This window comes from Gavialis gangeticus, unplaced genomic scaffold (assembly GCF_001723915.1).
Source record: "Gavialis gangeticus isolate Ggan-Ray unplaced genomic scaffold, GavGan_comp1, whole genome shotgun sequence".
Classification (NCBI taxonomy): domain Eukaryota; kingdom Metazoa; phylum Chordata; order Crocodylia; family Gavialidae; genus Gavialis; species Gavialis gangeticus.
The window spans coordinates 10,554,575-10,570,670 of NW_017729013.1; the positions used below are offsets into that span (position 1 = coordinate 10,554,575).

Here is a 16,096-nt window from a genome sequence, read left to right on the forward strand (position 1 = left end):
GGCGTGTGATTGTGTGTGGGGGAGGGTGTCGTTGTGGGGTTTGTGGGGAAGGGTTTGTGGGTATGGGAGCCCCCAATGCACACCCCCCCCTTGAGCTGGTTAGCAACAGCCCTGCGGTGCCTCCCTGCCATCACCAGCAGCATGCAGCCCCAGCACACCCTGCGCCCGCTCTAGACTCATCATCACCAGAGAAGTTCAGCGGGAACCCAAGCACAGCCCTGCCCCACGTCTGCTCTGTCCTGCCTCCCCCAGGTACACAGTAGGGCTGGGGCAGCTCTGCAGCTAGACAGTCTTTCTAGGTAGCCTGGGTGGTGGCAGCCCCTTCCAGCAGCCGCCCCTGCTGGCCCCAGCCCTGTGGTACTGGTGGGGACTCACATTGCACAGCCCTGACCCTGTGTGTCCCACGCCTGCTCCGGGATCACCTGTCTAGGCTCAGCAGCAGGGGTGTGGGACAGAAGCTATTGCTCAGTGCAGGGGAAAGCAGCCCCTCTCCCTCCTGCTGCTTGGCATTTCCTGCTGCAGCCACCTGGAGCCTGCACCGCACCAGGCTGCTCTGCGTTTGCTCTGTGTTGCCACCGCTGCCCTGCTGGCCAGCCCAATGCAGGGCAGCTGGGCACGCTGCAGGCTCTGGGTGGCTGCAGCAGGAACTGTGCAGCAGTGGGAGGCACTGTTTTCCCCCGTGGTGAGGAACAGTTTCTGTCCCTCGTCACTGCTACTGAACCTAGATGGGTGAGCTCCGAGCAGGCGCAGGGTTGGGGCTGCGTGCACGGGTCCTTGCTGGTACCATGGGGCTGAAGCCAGCAGCGGCAGCAACTGCAAAAAGAGCCGCTGTCACCCAGGCTGCCTAGAAATGCAGTCCAACTGCGGAGCTGCCCCAGCCCCACTGCATGCCCAGGGGGTCGCAGCTAGACTGCCTGGGTCAGGTGGGAGCAAGGGACCCTCTGCGGCCCAGACAAAGACCTGCCACAGGCCATATTTTGCCTACCCCTGCCCTACACTCATGGATGCTAAAATCCAGAGGTCCAGCTGGCTCAAAGCTTTCTAATTTGAAAAAGCGAAATGCTTAGGGCAGTGCTGGTGCCAAAAGCTGAAAGAGAGCATCTAAGAGGCTCCTTCTTAGCTATCTGAGCCTCTGTCTGCACAGCAGAGAGCAAAGACAGAGATTCAGGGGTCTCATGTCCCCATTGCAATCTGGCATCCTGCCCCTTCTCCTCCTCCTGAAGCAGGATCTGTCCAGCCAGAGCAGCAGGATACCTGCACAGCATGCATGCTTTGCTGAATCAAGCCTCAGTCCTGAGGCCTGCAGCTGGGGTAACCTCTGCCTGCTCCCGCAGGCTGTAGTACAGCTGCTGGCAGAAGTTATGCGCAGGCTTCATGCAGCTGCAGCTCCTTGTTCAGTTTGGGTTTTTCCTTTCTTCCTAGGTTACTATGGAAACTAGGAGATACAAGCAGCTAATGAGCTCCCAGGCTTTCCAACCTCCCTCCCTCCTATCCTACCCTTCTCTGTGGAACAGAGGCTTCCAGATTAGCGGAACACACAGTGCAGAAGAGCCTCCTCCAATGCAACAGCCACAGGCAGGGGAGCCCTGCATTGTAAATGGCATCAGCTGCTAGGGATCAGGATAAATCCAACATGTGCTTCTTGTCCCACCTAAACAGGATGTTGCTGCCAAGTCTGCAGAGGTTTCTGAAGCCAAAAACCTACTACTGGGTGAGATGCATCTTGGATAGTTCTCTTGGCTGAAGTTACCTGCAATTTATCGCACAGGTATGATTGTCCTCTGAGCAAGCTGTGTTTAAGCCACGGCACACAAGTCCAGCTTCAAAGGACTTGACTGTATAATCAATCTTACTCCTACCAGTCAACCCATCTCTTAACAGTTAGCAGTTCCTCTGAGCCTTGAGATGCTGACCTGCTGAAGCTTTGCAAAAGCACTCCCAGCAAAAGGCGCAGGGAACACTAAGCTGAATCCAAAGCCAACTGTGTTTAACCCACAGGCTTCAGTCTTGCTTTATCAGATAGCAACTGTTGCTTTAAATTTAGGAACCACTGCTCCTTACTAGGGTGCAGGGGTTCAGACTGCACAGAGGCTGAGCTCTGGCTCTGCAGCTCCCTGTTACAGCCCTGTAGCAACAGTAATGGCTACTTCCAACAAGCCTTGGGTAGGAGCATCCTTCCAGGGTATGACATCAGGGCAGCTCCGACTGTCAGTGCAAATTAAAGATTCCAGGCTGCAGCAGGGCCACTAGATATGGTCTCCCATGGAGCCATCCACTCTAAAATCTCTTCCCTAGAGCCTGCCTTCTACCTGAGAGCTCTGCTTTCACCTCCTGCTCCCCAAAGCACTGCTGGTCCTACCATCCCTTTCCACAGATAAGGGAACTAGGAGGGAAGGTCCAAAGAGATGCATCTCCATGATCAGAGCTAGGGTGAGAACTCTGAAGTCTTGACAGCTTCCTACTTCAGCCATTATAGGGGCTCTTCATATTAACCACCCTGACATGCACACTGCATGCAAATTATCGGTGACTCAGCCACAGCCCCTTAAAACAATCCAAGCCATGCTGGGGTCTGCATCATTACCTGATTCCATCCCTCTCAGTGCAGGCGCTAGAAATGCAAACTGGAGAGCAAGTGTCATTTCTGATTCCCTCCCACCCCCAGGCAGTGGCTCCAGCCACTTCTCTGTAAGCAAGTCTGAGCCAATGTCAGGTTCTCTAAGATGGGACAGTGTTGCTAGGCAACGATGCCAGGCAGTGCTTTGCTGAAAGCAGGGCAGCTAATGTCATGTGACAGTACAGCCTTTAAAAACACGCATTTGCTGGGAGCTGAGATCAGCCTTGCTTTAAATTGTGCTCTGGATTTACCATTGTGCAGCAAAGCTCTTGTTAATGACCATGAGTTACAAGCAGAAGCTTATAAGTGGGCTGTGCTGACTATTCAGAGATCTTTCCAAGGACCAGCTCGATTGGATGATTTTGCATACTAGAAATGTAGAATTACAGAGTTGAAGGGACCCTGAGGTCACTAAGTCCAAATGCAGCAGAGATGCAAGACACTTTTCCTAAAGCACTCAGACAGATGGCTAATATCCTGCTTCTTGAAAGTCTTCAATGAATAGAGATGCTGCTGTTTCCCTGGGCAAAAGTCAATCCTTTAGCAAGATGACCCCCCCTGTGCCTCTGTCCTTGCTATATGACTTGCTACAGTGCGGTGTTTCTGCCAACCGCTCCTCATACATAAAATGGGTTATTTTTTTAACGAAAACGTTACATTTTAAAAGATATGCATGAGGATGCTTTTTCTTTCTAGCACTGAAAACACAACCATCATTTTTTTCATGAAAAAACTCAAAGTGTTTCTTTTTTTGTTTGTTTTATATTGGAACAAAACAGTGTGAAACCTCAACCTTTCTTTCCTGAAAGGAAATCCTTGAGGGGATTCTTGGGTAACTCTGCCTAGCTTCACCCTTCTGGATGCCTTTACATCTCTGAGTTTTGGAAAGTGCTGGATAGTTGACTGGCTGCAGGTAATGAAATCCTATTTATTCATGGGTTGTTGACATCTTTGCGTTATACACAGGAAATGTTCTTGCCCATGAGAAAGACCACTGTAAGAACAGCAAGGCAGTGGAACAGTCTGCTTAAGGAAGTTGTGGAACCTCCTCCATTAGAAGCTTTTAAAAGGAAGTTGGACAAACATTGTTTAGGGATGATCTAGGAGTAGTAGTGCCTACAGTGTACAGTGAAGAGCAATAGCTGGAAGCCCTGGAGATCCCCACACAGGCATTGCTCAGAAACCATGAGAAGGGCTCTGAAGCCCAGAGCAGGCTGGAGAGATTATCCTTTGCAACAGCAGAATGAAGTAGGGCTCCACAATCTGTCTTAGCTATGAAAGAACCTTGAAGGCGCTGGGAAAAGTTCATGGAGAGAACAGGATGACAGAAAGGGGAATTCTGGCTCTCCATTTAGGATGTGGGTTGGGTGGAATTGCGCTCTGCTATCCATAATTTGCAGAGCAGAGTGGAGGGTGTTTGGTTTTCCCCATGCTTCTGGGCTTTGCTGGTTGTTAAATGGGGTTGAGCAGAAATTCCCTCCTCCTCCTCCTGTTTCCAGGAGTGTCAGGTTTGGGCTTCTTTTTTCCCCCCTCAGAAACACTGGGTGTTAGCTTCAGCTAAGGTTAGAGATTTTGACTAGGGTGTGCTGAAGCTGCTGCTCGGACTGAAACCCCAGAGGCTCCTGGCCAGAGGGTCTTGCTTCTCCACTCAGGGTCTGATTGATCACCCCATTTAGCATCAGGAAGGAATTTCACCCCATGGTCAGATTAGCATGGACTGTGGGAGTTTTTGCCTTCCTTATCTCTCCTGAAAGTACTTAACAAGTACTTCTGTCCTTGCAGTGGCAGGACACTGACAGTCTCCCTGCTTTACCTATGGCAAATGAGCCTCTTTTTGATGTTTAGAGCACTGAGCCTAGTACGAGAGTACTGTTTGCAAAGGTTTTAAGAACAGGTTAGACAAATACTTATCTAAGATAGTTTTGTCAGGAATGGTCCTGCCTTGATCATGGGGTTGGACTAGATGTGATATCCCGAGGTCCTGTCCAGCCCTGTTCTTCTGTGATTCTATAATACTGTTCTGTACGCACTGACCTATGAAATATACCCATTTCATTTAGGTGTATAAATTAAATTCTCCAGTGCCAAGGTCTTCTGAAAATTTGGTCTGTGATATTCTTTGAACAGATTTATCACACCAAATCTGGCTTCTGAATCAGCTCCAATATACTCAGATCTCCTCTGGCAGTGACAGAGATAGAGGAAACTAGGATGAGTTACATAACAAAAAAGAACAGAATCTCTTTCTCTTACTAGACAGCATATACACAGCCATTATGCTAAAATAAGAAATGTTCTTTAGATTAGGCTGACAAAGCAAAGCCCAAATTACTGAGCAGTTTAATTTGTAAAACAGTGATAGGGCAAACAGCAGCAAACAAAAGGCATAAATTGTATGAGAAAATGGAAGGAAATACAGCTAGATACAGATAAAACATATTCAAATGAAAACAGCGAAAACATACAATGTATTTTTGAGACACCTTCTTTTAACTGATGCATATTAGACTTTATTGTAATGGTTCTTTTGGCCCTGACTGTGCTTTAGCACATTTAAAATAAAACCAGTGGAGGAAAGGCAAATGTCATTTTAACATGAGTTAGCTGGTAAAGAAGAACGCTGCACCATCTGCAGGAAATGAATAATCTGAACTGTCAAGATTGATGAATTTGGTTTCACACATGTAGGACAGTCATGTTGGCTAACATTGAGAGCTATGAGAAACTGGTTAGTAGCTGTCAGCTAGCATCTCTGACATATCACTAGGTAGATTTTCAATGCAGAAAAGGATAGAGCATTGAAAACCTTATGCTCCGGTGGAGTTTCAAAATTTAGCAATATAAGGTAGCCTCATTCTTCTGGAGCTTCTAAATTTTAGAAGACTCGGATTTTTCTGCCCTTTTCACCTTTTAACTAGATTTTTCTTTCCTTTTCATTTATAGAACATAAAGATTAAAGAACATAAGATCCAAGTCAGTATAAAAGTAATGACATTAGAAAGTGAAGTTTATAACCTTAACTCTGACCCCTCGGATGTATTCATTATAGCCAAATGAAAAGATCACATGCTATTTCTCTAATCCATTTCCAAAATCAGAGTTTCTCTCTGTTGAAGTGGTTCCCAACCCACAGTTCAAATCTGAAACCTTGTCATATAGTCACAGGAAAGCAAAAAGTTAATATAGAACTTGGTAGGGAAAGCAAGGTATGATGCTGCCTGCAGCCCCTTGCTTGGTATTGTTGCCCACAAACCAGCAAACACTGGTGCTCTAAATACTGGAGACAGCTCTACAGCTTTAAGGATTGGATATATGGTGAGTTTAATGCGAGTGTAACCCACCCTTATACCAGCATTAAAACAAAAAAACAAAAAACCCAGCAAACATAAGATACTAATTTACCAGTGCAGAACTACTTGTGGAAAAATCAGAGTACTGTAGTTATACTGATTTAAATATGGTATGTCTGCTTCTATTCCAGGATAGATGTTTGGTCCCTGCAAATGCATCAGACAGATATTAATTTATCGTACATCAGGGCTCTTAGGCCATCAACACATTCAAAATACAAACTATGTCACAAGCACACTTCAAATGGAAGATATGTGTATAGTTACATGACCATCTTGCTTGGCAAGTGACTCCATGGCAGAGTGACACCCATATATACATGAAGCCTTCCTGATTACACTGGGTTTACAAGGACATTGACATCAGCCCCTGCAACCACTTGTGGGGATAAAGGTCTTAAAGTCATGAGTTAGAGATGCAAGAGAGTAAAAGCTAGATTCTGTTTCATCTGTTAAGATGCTTAAACGTGATCCTATTCCACCTTGCTTGAGTCCCTTGAGTTTGCACAAAAGGATGTGCATCCTCCTCTTGCTGCTTTTTGTGACTTAAGATGGCACATCACAAAATTCAGTGCATTAACAGTTTTTTAAAGGGACTTGAGTGGAACAGGATCACAACTGAGTGTGTAAGAGCTGTAACAGGATGGGGCTGTAAATCACTCCTATGCATTCTAGCCACTCCTGTAGTCTAGAAAGCTCCTTCCTGTAAATTTTGCCCTGGCAGGAACAAAAGCAGCAACTCGAGTAAAATGCCAGAGTTTAGGCTAGAGCTGCTTTGAAGTTAGACTACTGAACTGGGGCAGCCAATCCTGGATGTGCGGCATACAGCATGCAAGAAATTAGCAAGCCGAATCCCTGAGTCAGCAAAGGACAAAACAATAGGTCTGTTGTTCTGAGTCATTCATGCCTCCTTAAAGAAATTGGTATTCTCCACTCAGCTGGATGGCAGGGCTCTGTGCATCATCCACATCCCTATACATGAAAGTGAAGGGACTTTGTGGCAAGGAGCAGGAATGCCAGATGGCACACCAATGATGTAGGCAATACTATTTGGATTACTCCCCAGTCCCACCTCAGTTCCTCAGTAGCCAATCCACAGTATTCTGTGTGTTCAACTCCATCTGTCAACTGCCAGCTATGGCTACTATATTTAAAGAGCTGGTTTTGCTGTGATTAGGGCACATCAGCTGAAGAGTGAAGGTGTTTTTAGCTGCTAAAATTTTCAGCTAAATTCATATTGCTGAACTGGAATCAGTTAGATTGGAGAATGAATGTTATGGTTCCTAAACTTGGGAGGGAACTCACCACTGGGTATTCATGAAAACATGCTAGTCATTAATCAATTATCCGAGTGGGTGTGATGGGATTAATAAAATTCATACCGACAAGTGATGGCCTGAACACGTATTATAGAAGCAAGCAGCTATTGGAAGTAGTGAACGGTGCTGAAATGCTGCAGTCCAGCAAATTTTGAATTTTAACTGGGAGCTACTGAAATTTGTAGATTCTTTTTGTGATGTCTGCTGCCCTGGCAGAGCCAATCAGTTGGCTATGACTACAATCCCAAAGTGTTTGTCCTCTGCTTTGCCAACATTATGGGAGCCATACAGCTGCTACTGGGCTGACTTTCCAGTGGCAGCTGAGGGAAGGTGGACTGCGGTTATTTATCTGTTCCTGGATTCCTTCAGGAGGAAAGAGGCCACCTGAGCATGAACTGACACTGACAGCAAGGTCTCAAAGATTTCAGTGCTGAATGCTACCATCTCTTGAGAAAATGAGGGCTCTTGCTCCAGTCTACACTGGTTAATCACACCCATGCTCACTTATACTGGACTTAAACTGAGGCAGGGTGGTTTCTACAGGGGCAGCTTACACCACCCTGAAAACTGGTCAACCTTCAATGGTACAATTTGTGCTGTTCCAGCAGCATGTTAGACGTACACCGGGAGCTAAAGCCCCTGGGTAGGCAAACCCCATACCTTCCATTCCCAGGCCAATGTCTTGGCTCTCTGACTCTCAGCCCGCTTATTTCAGAAATCCAGGTGGCCAGGGAAGGAAGTCGCCTATGTAATTGCGACAGGGGAATAGGCATCAGCTTCGGAGATACAAGAAGAGTGTCTTCAGCTGATAAAGCATTTGAAGTGTGTTTATCAGACATGACCCACTTTCCTCCCTAAATAAGCAGAGGAGGTTGACAGATTCTACTTGCTTTATAGCCTCCCTGGTGACTGATTGCACTCAAAAGAGACACCGTTTCCAAAGCTCTCACTAAAGAGACTGACAGCAGCTTCCTATCTTGGAGTCCTGGTGATGGCTGCAGATAACATGACAATAGAGAAATGTTATTACTCGCACAGAGAATACAACAGCAGAGAAACATGCTTAGGTGACAGTGTGCCCATGTACCATTCTTCCCCCGACACCAGAGCTCAACTTCATTACAATTTTAAGTGAGCCTAGGCATGAGGTCTGGCACTTGGCTAGTAAACAGCCTAATAGCAAATGCTACTAGTTATTGATATCCTGTTGTTTTTCCCAGTAAAAATAAACAAACAACTGGCCTACATTGTATAAACTGGCCAGGGACAGAAACAGAAATTCCCTGAATGGTACAATACCCCATAATTACAGGCATCTGGAACTGGTTAATGTGATGGTACCCTGGACCACACAGCCAGCTGAGTATGTCAATTCCTGTTCCAATAATTGGGAAGTAAATCGGCAGCTTCTCTCCTCTCCTATCCTGAGCAGGCAGATTCATTACAATTACAGGTTATAGAGGCTGAGTCAGGGCGAAAGAAGTAGCTCTGTGAATCTACAGGCTATAAAGGCACCTAAAAGTGATAGAATGTACATAATCCAAGCCCACATGGAAAAAATTACAAGAAAGAAATGTGCAAATGAATGTTTCCTTTCTAAACTGCCCTGTAGATCCCAGTACTTCTGCCATCCGGAAGCAGTCAGCAGCCAACAAAAAGCCATCCTCTAGTTCCTCCTGTATTGCACAGTGCTCAAGACAGAGTAGCTAATGGATGGCTACAGAGGAAGAAGGGCATGACTGACAACAATGCAGAGTTTCAAGTTAGGCTGCACGGTCTGTGGGCTGAGTTAGGGTTTAAGAGGATGGAAAGTCATGGCAAAGGTTCAGGGGTTGCTTTCATCAGAAGCCCTTGGATGGAATCAAGTCACAAGGGACACCAGCTGTTATTTTTTCCAGCTTATGTTCCAAAATAGCAATAATTATAACTACAAAAGGACCTGTAGTTCCTGCCTTTGAGTGAAGTCAGAGGGTGTTATCACTGTGTAATGGCAGGCATGAAAGAAAATAAAATAGTTACATGGAGTTGTAATCAACAGGGACATGTTTCTCCTCTGTAAAACACTGGGCTTTCAGGAGAAGCATTTGGATCCCATCCAGGCCTCAGACAAAACTGATTTGCTAGCTGCACTCTCTCTCCTCCTTCCGTAGTAACAAGGTCATAAGTACGAGTCTAATGTTCTCACATAGAGGCAAAGAAATGACTAAGCATTCCGTTGTTCTGGGCAGATGATAGGAAGACATCAACAGATTTACCAATAACTGTGTAAGACATTGCACCTAACAGAAAGATTTTATCTGCAGATGTTAATGCACAAGACACAAGATTATTATTCCATATCTGTAAGTAAGTGTGTAACAAAGCAAGAGAAAGTTATTTGGCCAAGGTCACACCATAGGTAAGTGGCACACCACAGCTAGAATCCCCATTTTTTGGTTCCTAATCACTTCTTCTCACTCTGCTGGATCGTGGCTGCCCCTGCAGCTAACAAAAACTTGTCTCGGGGACCAGCATAGCACGGAAAGACTGACATGGAACAACAGGTTTTGAGATCCACTCCAAAGACAGTTCTGTGCTGGGTTTACAGACAAATCAGTGAAGCACAAAAGAGAACACAAGGTAAGAAAAAAAGGGACCAGAAAAAAAGGGGCCAGAAATGGGGAACTTCTTTGTATGGGATTTAGACAAAATTTTAGTCAATTAAAAACAAAACCTGGGATCTAGAGTTGAAAGCTGCTCTGCTTCTACCTGCAGTGTTTTGGATATGCAATACCAGCATCCATCCATTCCACATGTCATACAAAGGCTTTTGGCATCAGAGTCAAGTCACTCACCAGCATTCAGGTGACAGTCTTTAATCTGGAATTGCAGCTCATTTTCATTTGGAATGTCCTTCCATGTTGCAAGGAAAACCTGGCGTTCTAGATAAGGGAGAAAAGGCAGTGTGAGTACTCCATCCTCCTGGCTCTTTGAAATACCCACAGCATTACAGTATCATAGAGAAGTAGGGCTGGAAGGGTCATCAGAGGTCATCTAGTGCCTGAGGTAGAATCATCCTTATCTAAATTATCCTGTACAATCCATAATCTAAACTCCTCAACTCTGACACAACATAGAAATAACACTGTAACCTGCCACAGGTAAAGTAGGGGAACTATGGCAGCCAATGTCCTGCTTCTATAAAATCGAGTAAATATACACTCAGGAGGTCCTGGGAAGAGGGGCCTGACTCCCTACTACAGAGGAAAGTAAAAATACCCACAGTTCATACCAATCTGACCATGGGGTAAAATTTCTTCTTTACTCCAATTATGGTGATTGGTCTCATCTCAAGTGGAGGTCCAAGACCCTCTAGCCAGGAACCTGTGGCTTTAGCCCCAGTAGAAGCACTGGCACACCTCAGTCAACCCCCAGCAAAAAATTAGCCAACACTCAAATGCCTCTGAGGAAGGCTTAACAATACCCTGACACATGTAGCAGAAAAAGAGGGGTGGGGGCAAACAGTAAAGCCCAGAAGTACAGGAAATGCCCATAATACAACACAGGTCTACATCTAAACCATTCCAAACTAGTGGCTGTCCAATTTCTTCCTGAACACCTCTAGTGACAGAGAGTCCACAACTTCCTTAGGTAGTCTATTCCACTGTCTCAATATTCTGACAGCGAAGAAGTTTTTCCAATCTAAAAACATACAGCCATTGGTCCGAGCCCTCCTCTCTGAAGCAAGAGAGAAAAGATGCTTTCTCTCTTTAAGGCAGTCCTTCAAGTATTTGAAGACTGCTATCATATTCCCTCTTAAGTGCCTTTTCTGCAAGCTGAAAATGCCTAGCTCTTTCAGCCTCTGCATATGACTTGCTTTCCAAATCTTTTATCATCTTTGTCACCTGCCTCTCTAATTTCTCCATGACCTTTTTAAAATTTGGAGCCCAGAACTGCACAGAAATATTCTAGATGAGGCCTAATCAGCATTGAGTAGAGAGGCACCATCAGCTCATGTGCTTTGAACCTATTGCTCCTATTGATGCAATCATTAAGAGTCAAAGTGATGCAGCAGAAATTGAAAAGACGCAAGTAGCTAAACCTCATGCACCCCTATAAGGTCGGGTTCATGATTATTTCCTGCAATATATCTTCTCACTGTTTAGATTAACTTTACTGTAAGCAACAAAGCGTTAAAGACCATCTAGGTGTGGATTTAAGATAATCTTTACTATGACAGCCATTTATAAACCCAGGGTAGGTACGACTGGCTAGGAAGGAGACCCTAAAGCTCAAAAATAACAGAACAGCCATGTCATTGAGGATTTCCACTTTTACCACTAGAAAAAGGCTGGGAGTAAAAGCAAGAGAAATTTCTGTTTATTCAAGCAGCTTCCCCACCTAATATAAAAGCGGGCTACTGAACAGAGGTGCACGAGAACAAGTGATACGTTTAGATAAGCCAGTGAAATCAATGTCCAACTTCCCTCTAACACCAAAAAGAACAGAATTCAGCTTTTGAACAGAGCTGTCCAACTTTGGAGTGGCTGGAGGGGGGTGGCACACACTGTGTAGGCTCCCTGGGCCCTGCAACTGCCCTGCCCCCGGGGCAGAAGCAGGAAGGAGAGGCTGGAAGAAGGTGGACAAGCCTAGGTGCTACAATGGCAGTAGCTTCCAGAGTGATGAGAGAAGTGGCACCCAGGTGGGAGACTGGGGCCACAAATGAATGCCACATGGGCTGCATGCAGCCTGCAGGTCACTAATTGGACAGCCGTGCTCTAGAAGAAAACTAATCTGCCTATGTTTGTTGAACTCCACTGAATGGCAACTAGAAGAGAGGAGAGACCACTTAATTTTAATGCCCAGATTTTTAGGGGCCATTGGCACTGCTTCATTAATGGACTGGTCTGAAGCACTGGTTTGAAGTTGATAGATCTTTGCTGAGGGATGACTGGCTATAAACTACACTTTGCCAATTTCTTGCCTGCCTGCCTGCATTAGTCTCCAAAGGGCCCAGAAAAAGCTAACCATATATCTTACCATAAAATACTCACCCATCTTGCCATCCTCTACAAAAAGCACATTGAGGGGAATTAGGCAGCTGAAGTAGAAGACATCAATGTTGTTTTTCACAGCCACCTGCAATGGAAACAAACAGGAGAATTATGATATCTTATGGAGTGCACACAAGTGTACCTGGCAAGCCGGGACAGAGAAAGGCAGGGAGACCTTAGGAATCTTCCAGCCACCATCAACAATGGCTCATGTATTTCTCAGAGAGATATCGGTAGGAATATCCAGCTATGCCTACTGTGATATGCAGAAGAAGATGCTGAGTCTCAAACATCACACAGGAGGTCGACAGGGATCACATCTAGCCCTCTGTTATCTCCCCTTCATTATCAGCCACACGCTCTCCTCCCATAGCTATTTCACTGGGCTTTCTTCAGAAGCATAAAATGCCAGTCACATTGCAGGGGATGGCAGCAAGTATCCTTATTCTCCTTTTATTTCTTGTTTCTTTCTCCTTTCCCAACACTTTTTTCCTTTCACCTCCTCTGTAAGCTCATCTGTTCTGGCTGCACACAGCTACTCTGTCATCTCAGATCTTCAGCCCATATGTTTCTTCCTCTCTCTTGCAGTCTGCCCATTACCAACCAACCTATCAATTTTTGGATTCTCTAGACTCCTGATCTTCTTCACCCCTTCAGCTCCTTGCTGTCCCATTACTTGTTTATGCAGATGCCCTTGTTTCTGCTTTTTCAGTCTAAACACTTTCTTGATTCTCTGTAATTTCCAGTCACAGGCACCCTCTCCCTTTTCCCTTCACAACATGCAAGGATCCAGTGAGTTTGATGTCTTTACCAGAAGGAGAGATGTGAAAACATCACTACGGCAGAACCTGAGTCAATAGCTCTGTGTGGATCTGCTTTACAGCATCTGAGACAGGGAAATCAATAGGTAAAAAGTTTAATCCACAGGATCATAAACTAGCAGCTGGAGAGATGCCATGAATTGCCTCCTACCACAAACTACAAAGCATGCAACATACTCCTAACTTGTTTTTGCCCACAAACCTTGAATTTTCCCCTTGCTGAAGTTTATGATGCGAGCAAAACAGAGACCTAGGAAAATGTATTGCCACATCAAAACATTTAGGGACTGTCACACTAGCCTTCTATTTCTACCTTGCCTGCTCCCTGCCCACACCATACTGCAATCTGATTATATGTTCCTGGAGCAGAGTGGCAGTTATAAGCAATCCTTCTAGTGCAGAAAACCAAACCCAGGTACAGTATGGATAGTATTGACAGGAAAAACTATAAATGCCCTTGTTATAAACACTGCCTGAGCTCTTGTGAACAGCCTTAAATTTCAGTAGGAGTTTGGGCTTGAGGCCTCTGAAAATCCTAGCCTCTAAGTCCTCCAATTGCAATATAAACCCAGCAACTGTGCCTATTGGCGAACACAGATCTCACAGCTGGTCCAATTTAGCAATTAAAACATATCTGGATTCTGTCTGGAAAACCAAATGTCCTGGGGTGGGGGGAGGAGAAAAAAAAAAAGGTGCCTGCTCTGTGTTCGGAAATAAAATGAATCCCTGTAAAAACAGCTGTTGATAAATACAGTGCAGAAGATAAATAATTGGGAAATCTGAACACCCAGCTCAACTGATTTGAAAACACATGCAAAGTAGAGTGTTAATGAAATGAGGTCAGCTTTCCAAACCAGTGAAAATAATCTGAGAGGCTGGGTTGTTTCCAAAGAGTGGAATAACATAAGGTTGAATGTGACAATTTTTTTTCTTAGCTGTCTTTTTAAAAATAGGTTTATATTTAATTCACACAGTGAGAAAAAAACACCCTTTAAAGAGGAGGGATAAGTTAAAAGCCATGATCAACCTGTACATTATGGTGCAACCCACATCACAATGCAAATGGTTGCACATAATAATTGGTTGTCATGCACTTTGATTGCTGGCATCATGTTTGCAGGTGGGAAAGCTCAGAGGTAGATGGGATTATATTACATTCAGTTCTTGGCATCCCATTACCACTGGAATGGAAACAAACTCATAGCCTTGTAGAGAAACAAAACTGACTTAAAATGGTTAAATTAACACTACAAGGGTGGGAATAATTCATGCATAAATCTTCAAAGGGACTAGCCAGCAAGGAGGAAAATAGAACTGCTTCAGGTGGCACAATTAGGCATAAGTGAAGAGAGTAAGAGGATTAAATGGGGAAAATTTAGGCTAAATGCATCGGAAAACTTGACAGCAAGGTCTTTTAGGCAACACAATAAACTCCTGAGGGAAGTTTATTTCTGCAGTGCTTGGAGTATTTAATATTAGACTCAACAGTGCTCCAGCCAGAGGTACAGTAGCTGACATGGTGTGGCAGAGAACTGGTCTCTCTGACCAAAGATCTCTTCTATCTCTGGTTTCTGTTATGAACTGCAGCATTTGTTCTACAGCAAGAATCACTCGTTTTCAGAGCTAGTTGTTGTTGCTATACAACAGCAGCACCTTGCAACAGGGACTGGGAAGCTCTTCCTTTCTCTAGTCATGGATCTAGAAGCACATGCCCAGTTAGGGTGGCTACTGATGACCAGAATACAAGGCATCCCGATTCATCAATGATTTGGATTTGGGTATTAAAAGCAAACTGGCAAAGTTTGCTGACAACACCAAACTATGGGGGTGTGTGGTCATGCTTGAGGACAGGCTGGCAATACAGGCTGACCTGGACAGGTTTGTGAGGTGGACAGACATCAACCTGATGTCATTTAATACAGAGAAATGTAAAGTGCTCCATCTGGAGAAAAAATAATCCATAACACACTAACGGGCTTGGCAGTGCTACACTTGTCAGCACCACAACTGAATGAGACCTGAGTGTCGTGATAGACAACAAAATGAACATGAGCCACCAATGTGATGCTGTAGCTAGCAAAGCTTATCAAATATTGGCATGCATCCCCTGAGGCACCTTGAGCAAGGCTAAGGATGTCATCCTCCCGCTCTACTCAGCCTTTGTGAGACCACAGTTGGAGTACTGTATCCAGTTCTAGACGCCACACTTCAGAAAGGATATGGAGAAGCTCAAGACAGTCCAAAAGAGGGCCACGCGCATGATTAGAGGCCTAGAGACCAGGTTATGCAAGGAGAGACTGAAAGACTTGGGACTGTTCAGCCTGGAGAAGGGAAGACTTGGAGGGGACTTGGTGGCAGCCTATGAGTACATCAGGGCCTGGGGGAGCAACTATTCACCAAGGCCCCATAGGGGAGGTCAAGAAATAATGGACACAAGCTGATTGAAAATTGCTTCAGAATAGACATAAGGAAAAACTTCTTGACAAGTCAAGCACTGAGGATTTGGAACAGGCTCTCCCCAGACGTGGTACAGTCACCCACATTGGCAATCTTCAAAAAGCATCTTAATGCCCATCTTGCTGGGGTCATCTGATCCCAGCAGTCTTTCCTGCCCAAGTGCAGGGGAGCTGGGCCTGATGTCCTGTAATAGGGTTACCACACATCCAGGTTTTCCTGGACACGTCCTCTATTTTTGATGCCCTGTGCTGCGTCCAGGTGGGTTTTTTAAATGCAAGCAAAATGTTCGGGATTTCCTCCCCAAGTCCATTTTCAACATGGCTGACGCTAGGTAGAACTATAGTTCCCAAAATACCTAGTACTGCATGTGCGCAATCGGGAACTGAGTTCATGATTTTGCTTTGCTCTGCTGGTTGGAGCAGGGGGGAGGGCAATCCGAGGCAGCAGAGAGCACAGAGGGTCGGAAGCAAGGGGCACTGGCAGAGCTGGGGGTGTAGGA

General features: G+C 45.2%; 1 protein-coding gene across 6 annotated transcripts in view; it reads right to left on the minus strand.

The window, feature by feature from the left end:
• Positions 1-16,096, minus strand: part of AP2B1 (adaptor related protein complex 2 beta 1 subunit) — a 164,763-nt gene that overhangs the window by 13,740 nt on the left and 134,927 nt on the right. For all 6 annotated transcript variants that reach the window (XM_019511515.1, XM_019511514.1, XM_019511513.1 and 3 more), the window contains 2 exons: positions 12,320-12,404; positions 10,121-10,207 (listed from right to left, as the gene is read on the minus strand). In XM_019511515.1, coding sequence (XP_019367060.1) covers positions 10,121-10,207; positions 12,320-12,404 — 172 coding nt within the window. The remainder of the gene's footprint in view (positions 1-10,120; positions 10,208-12,319; positions 12,405-16,096) is intronic.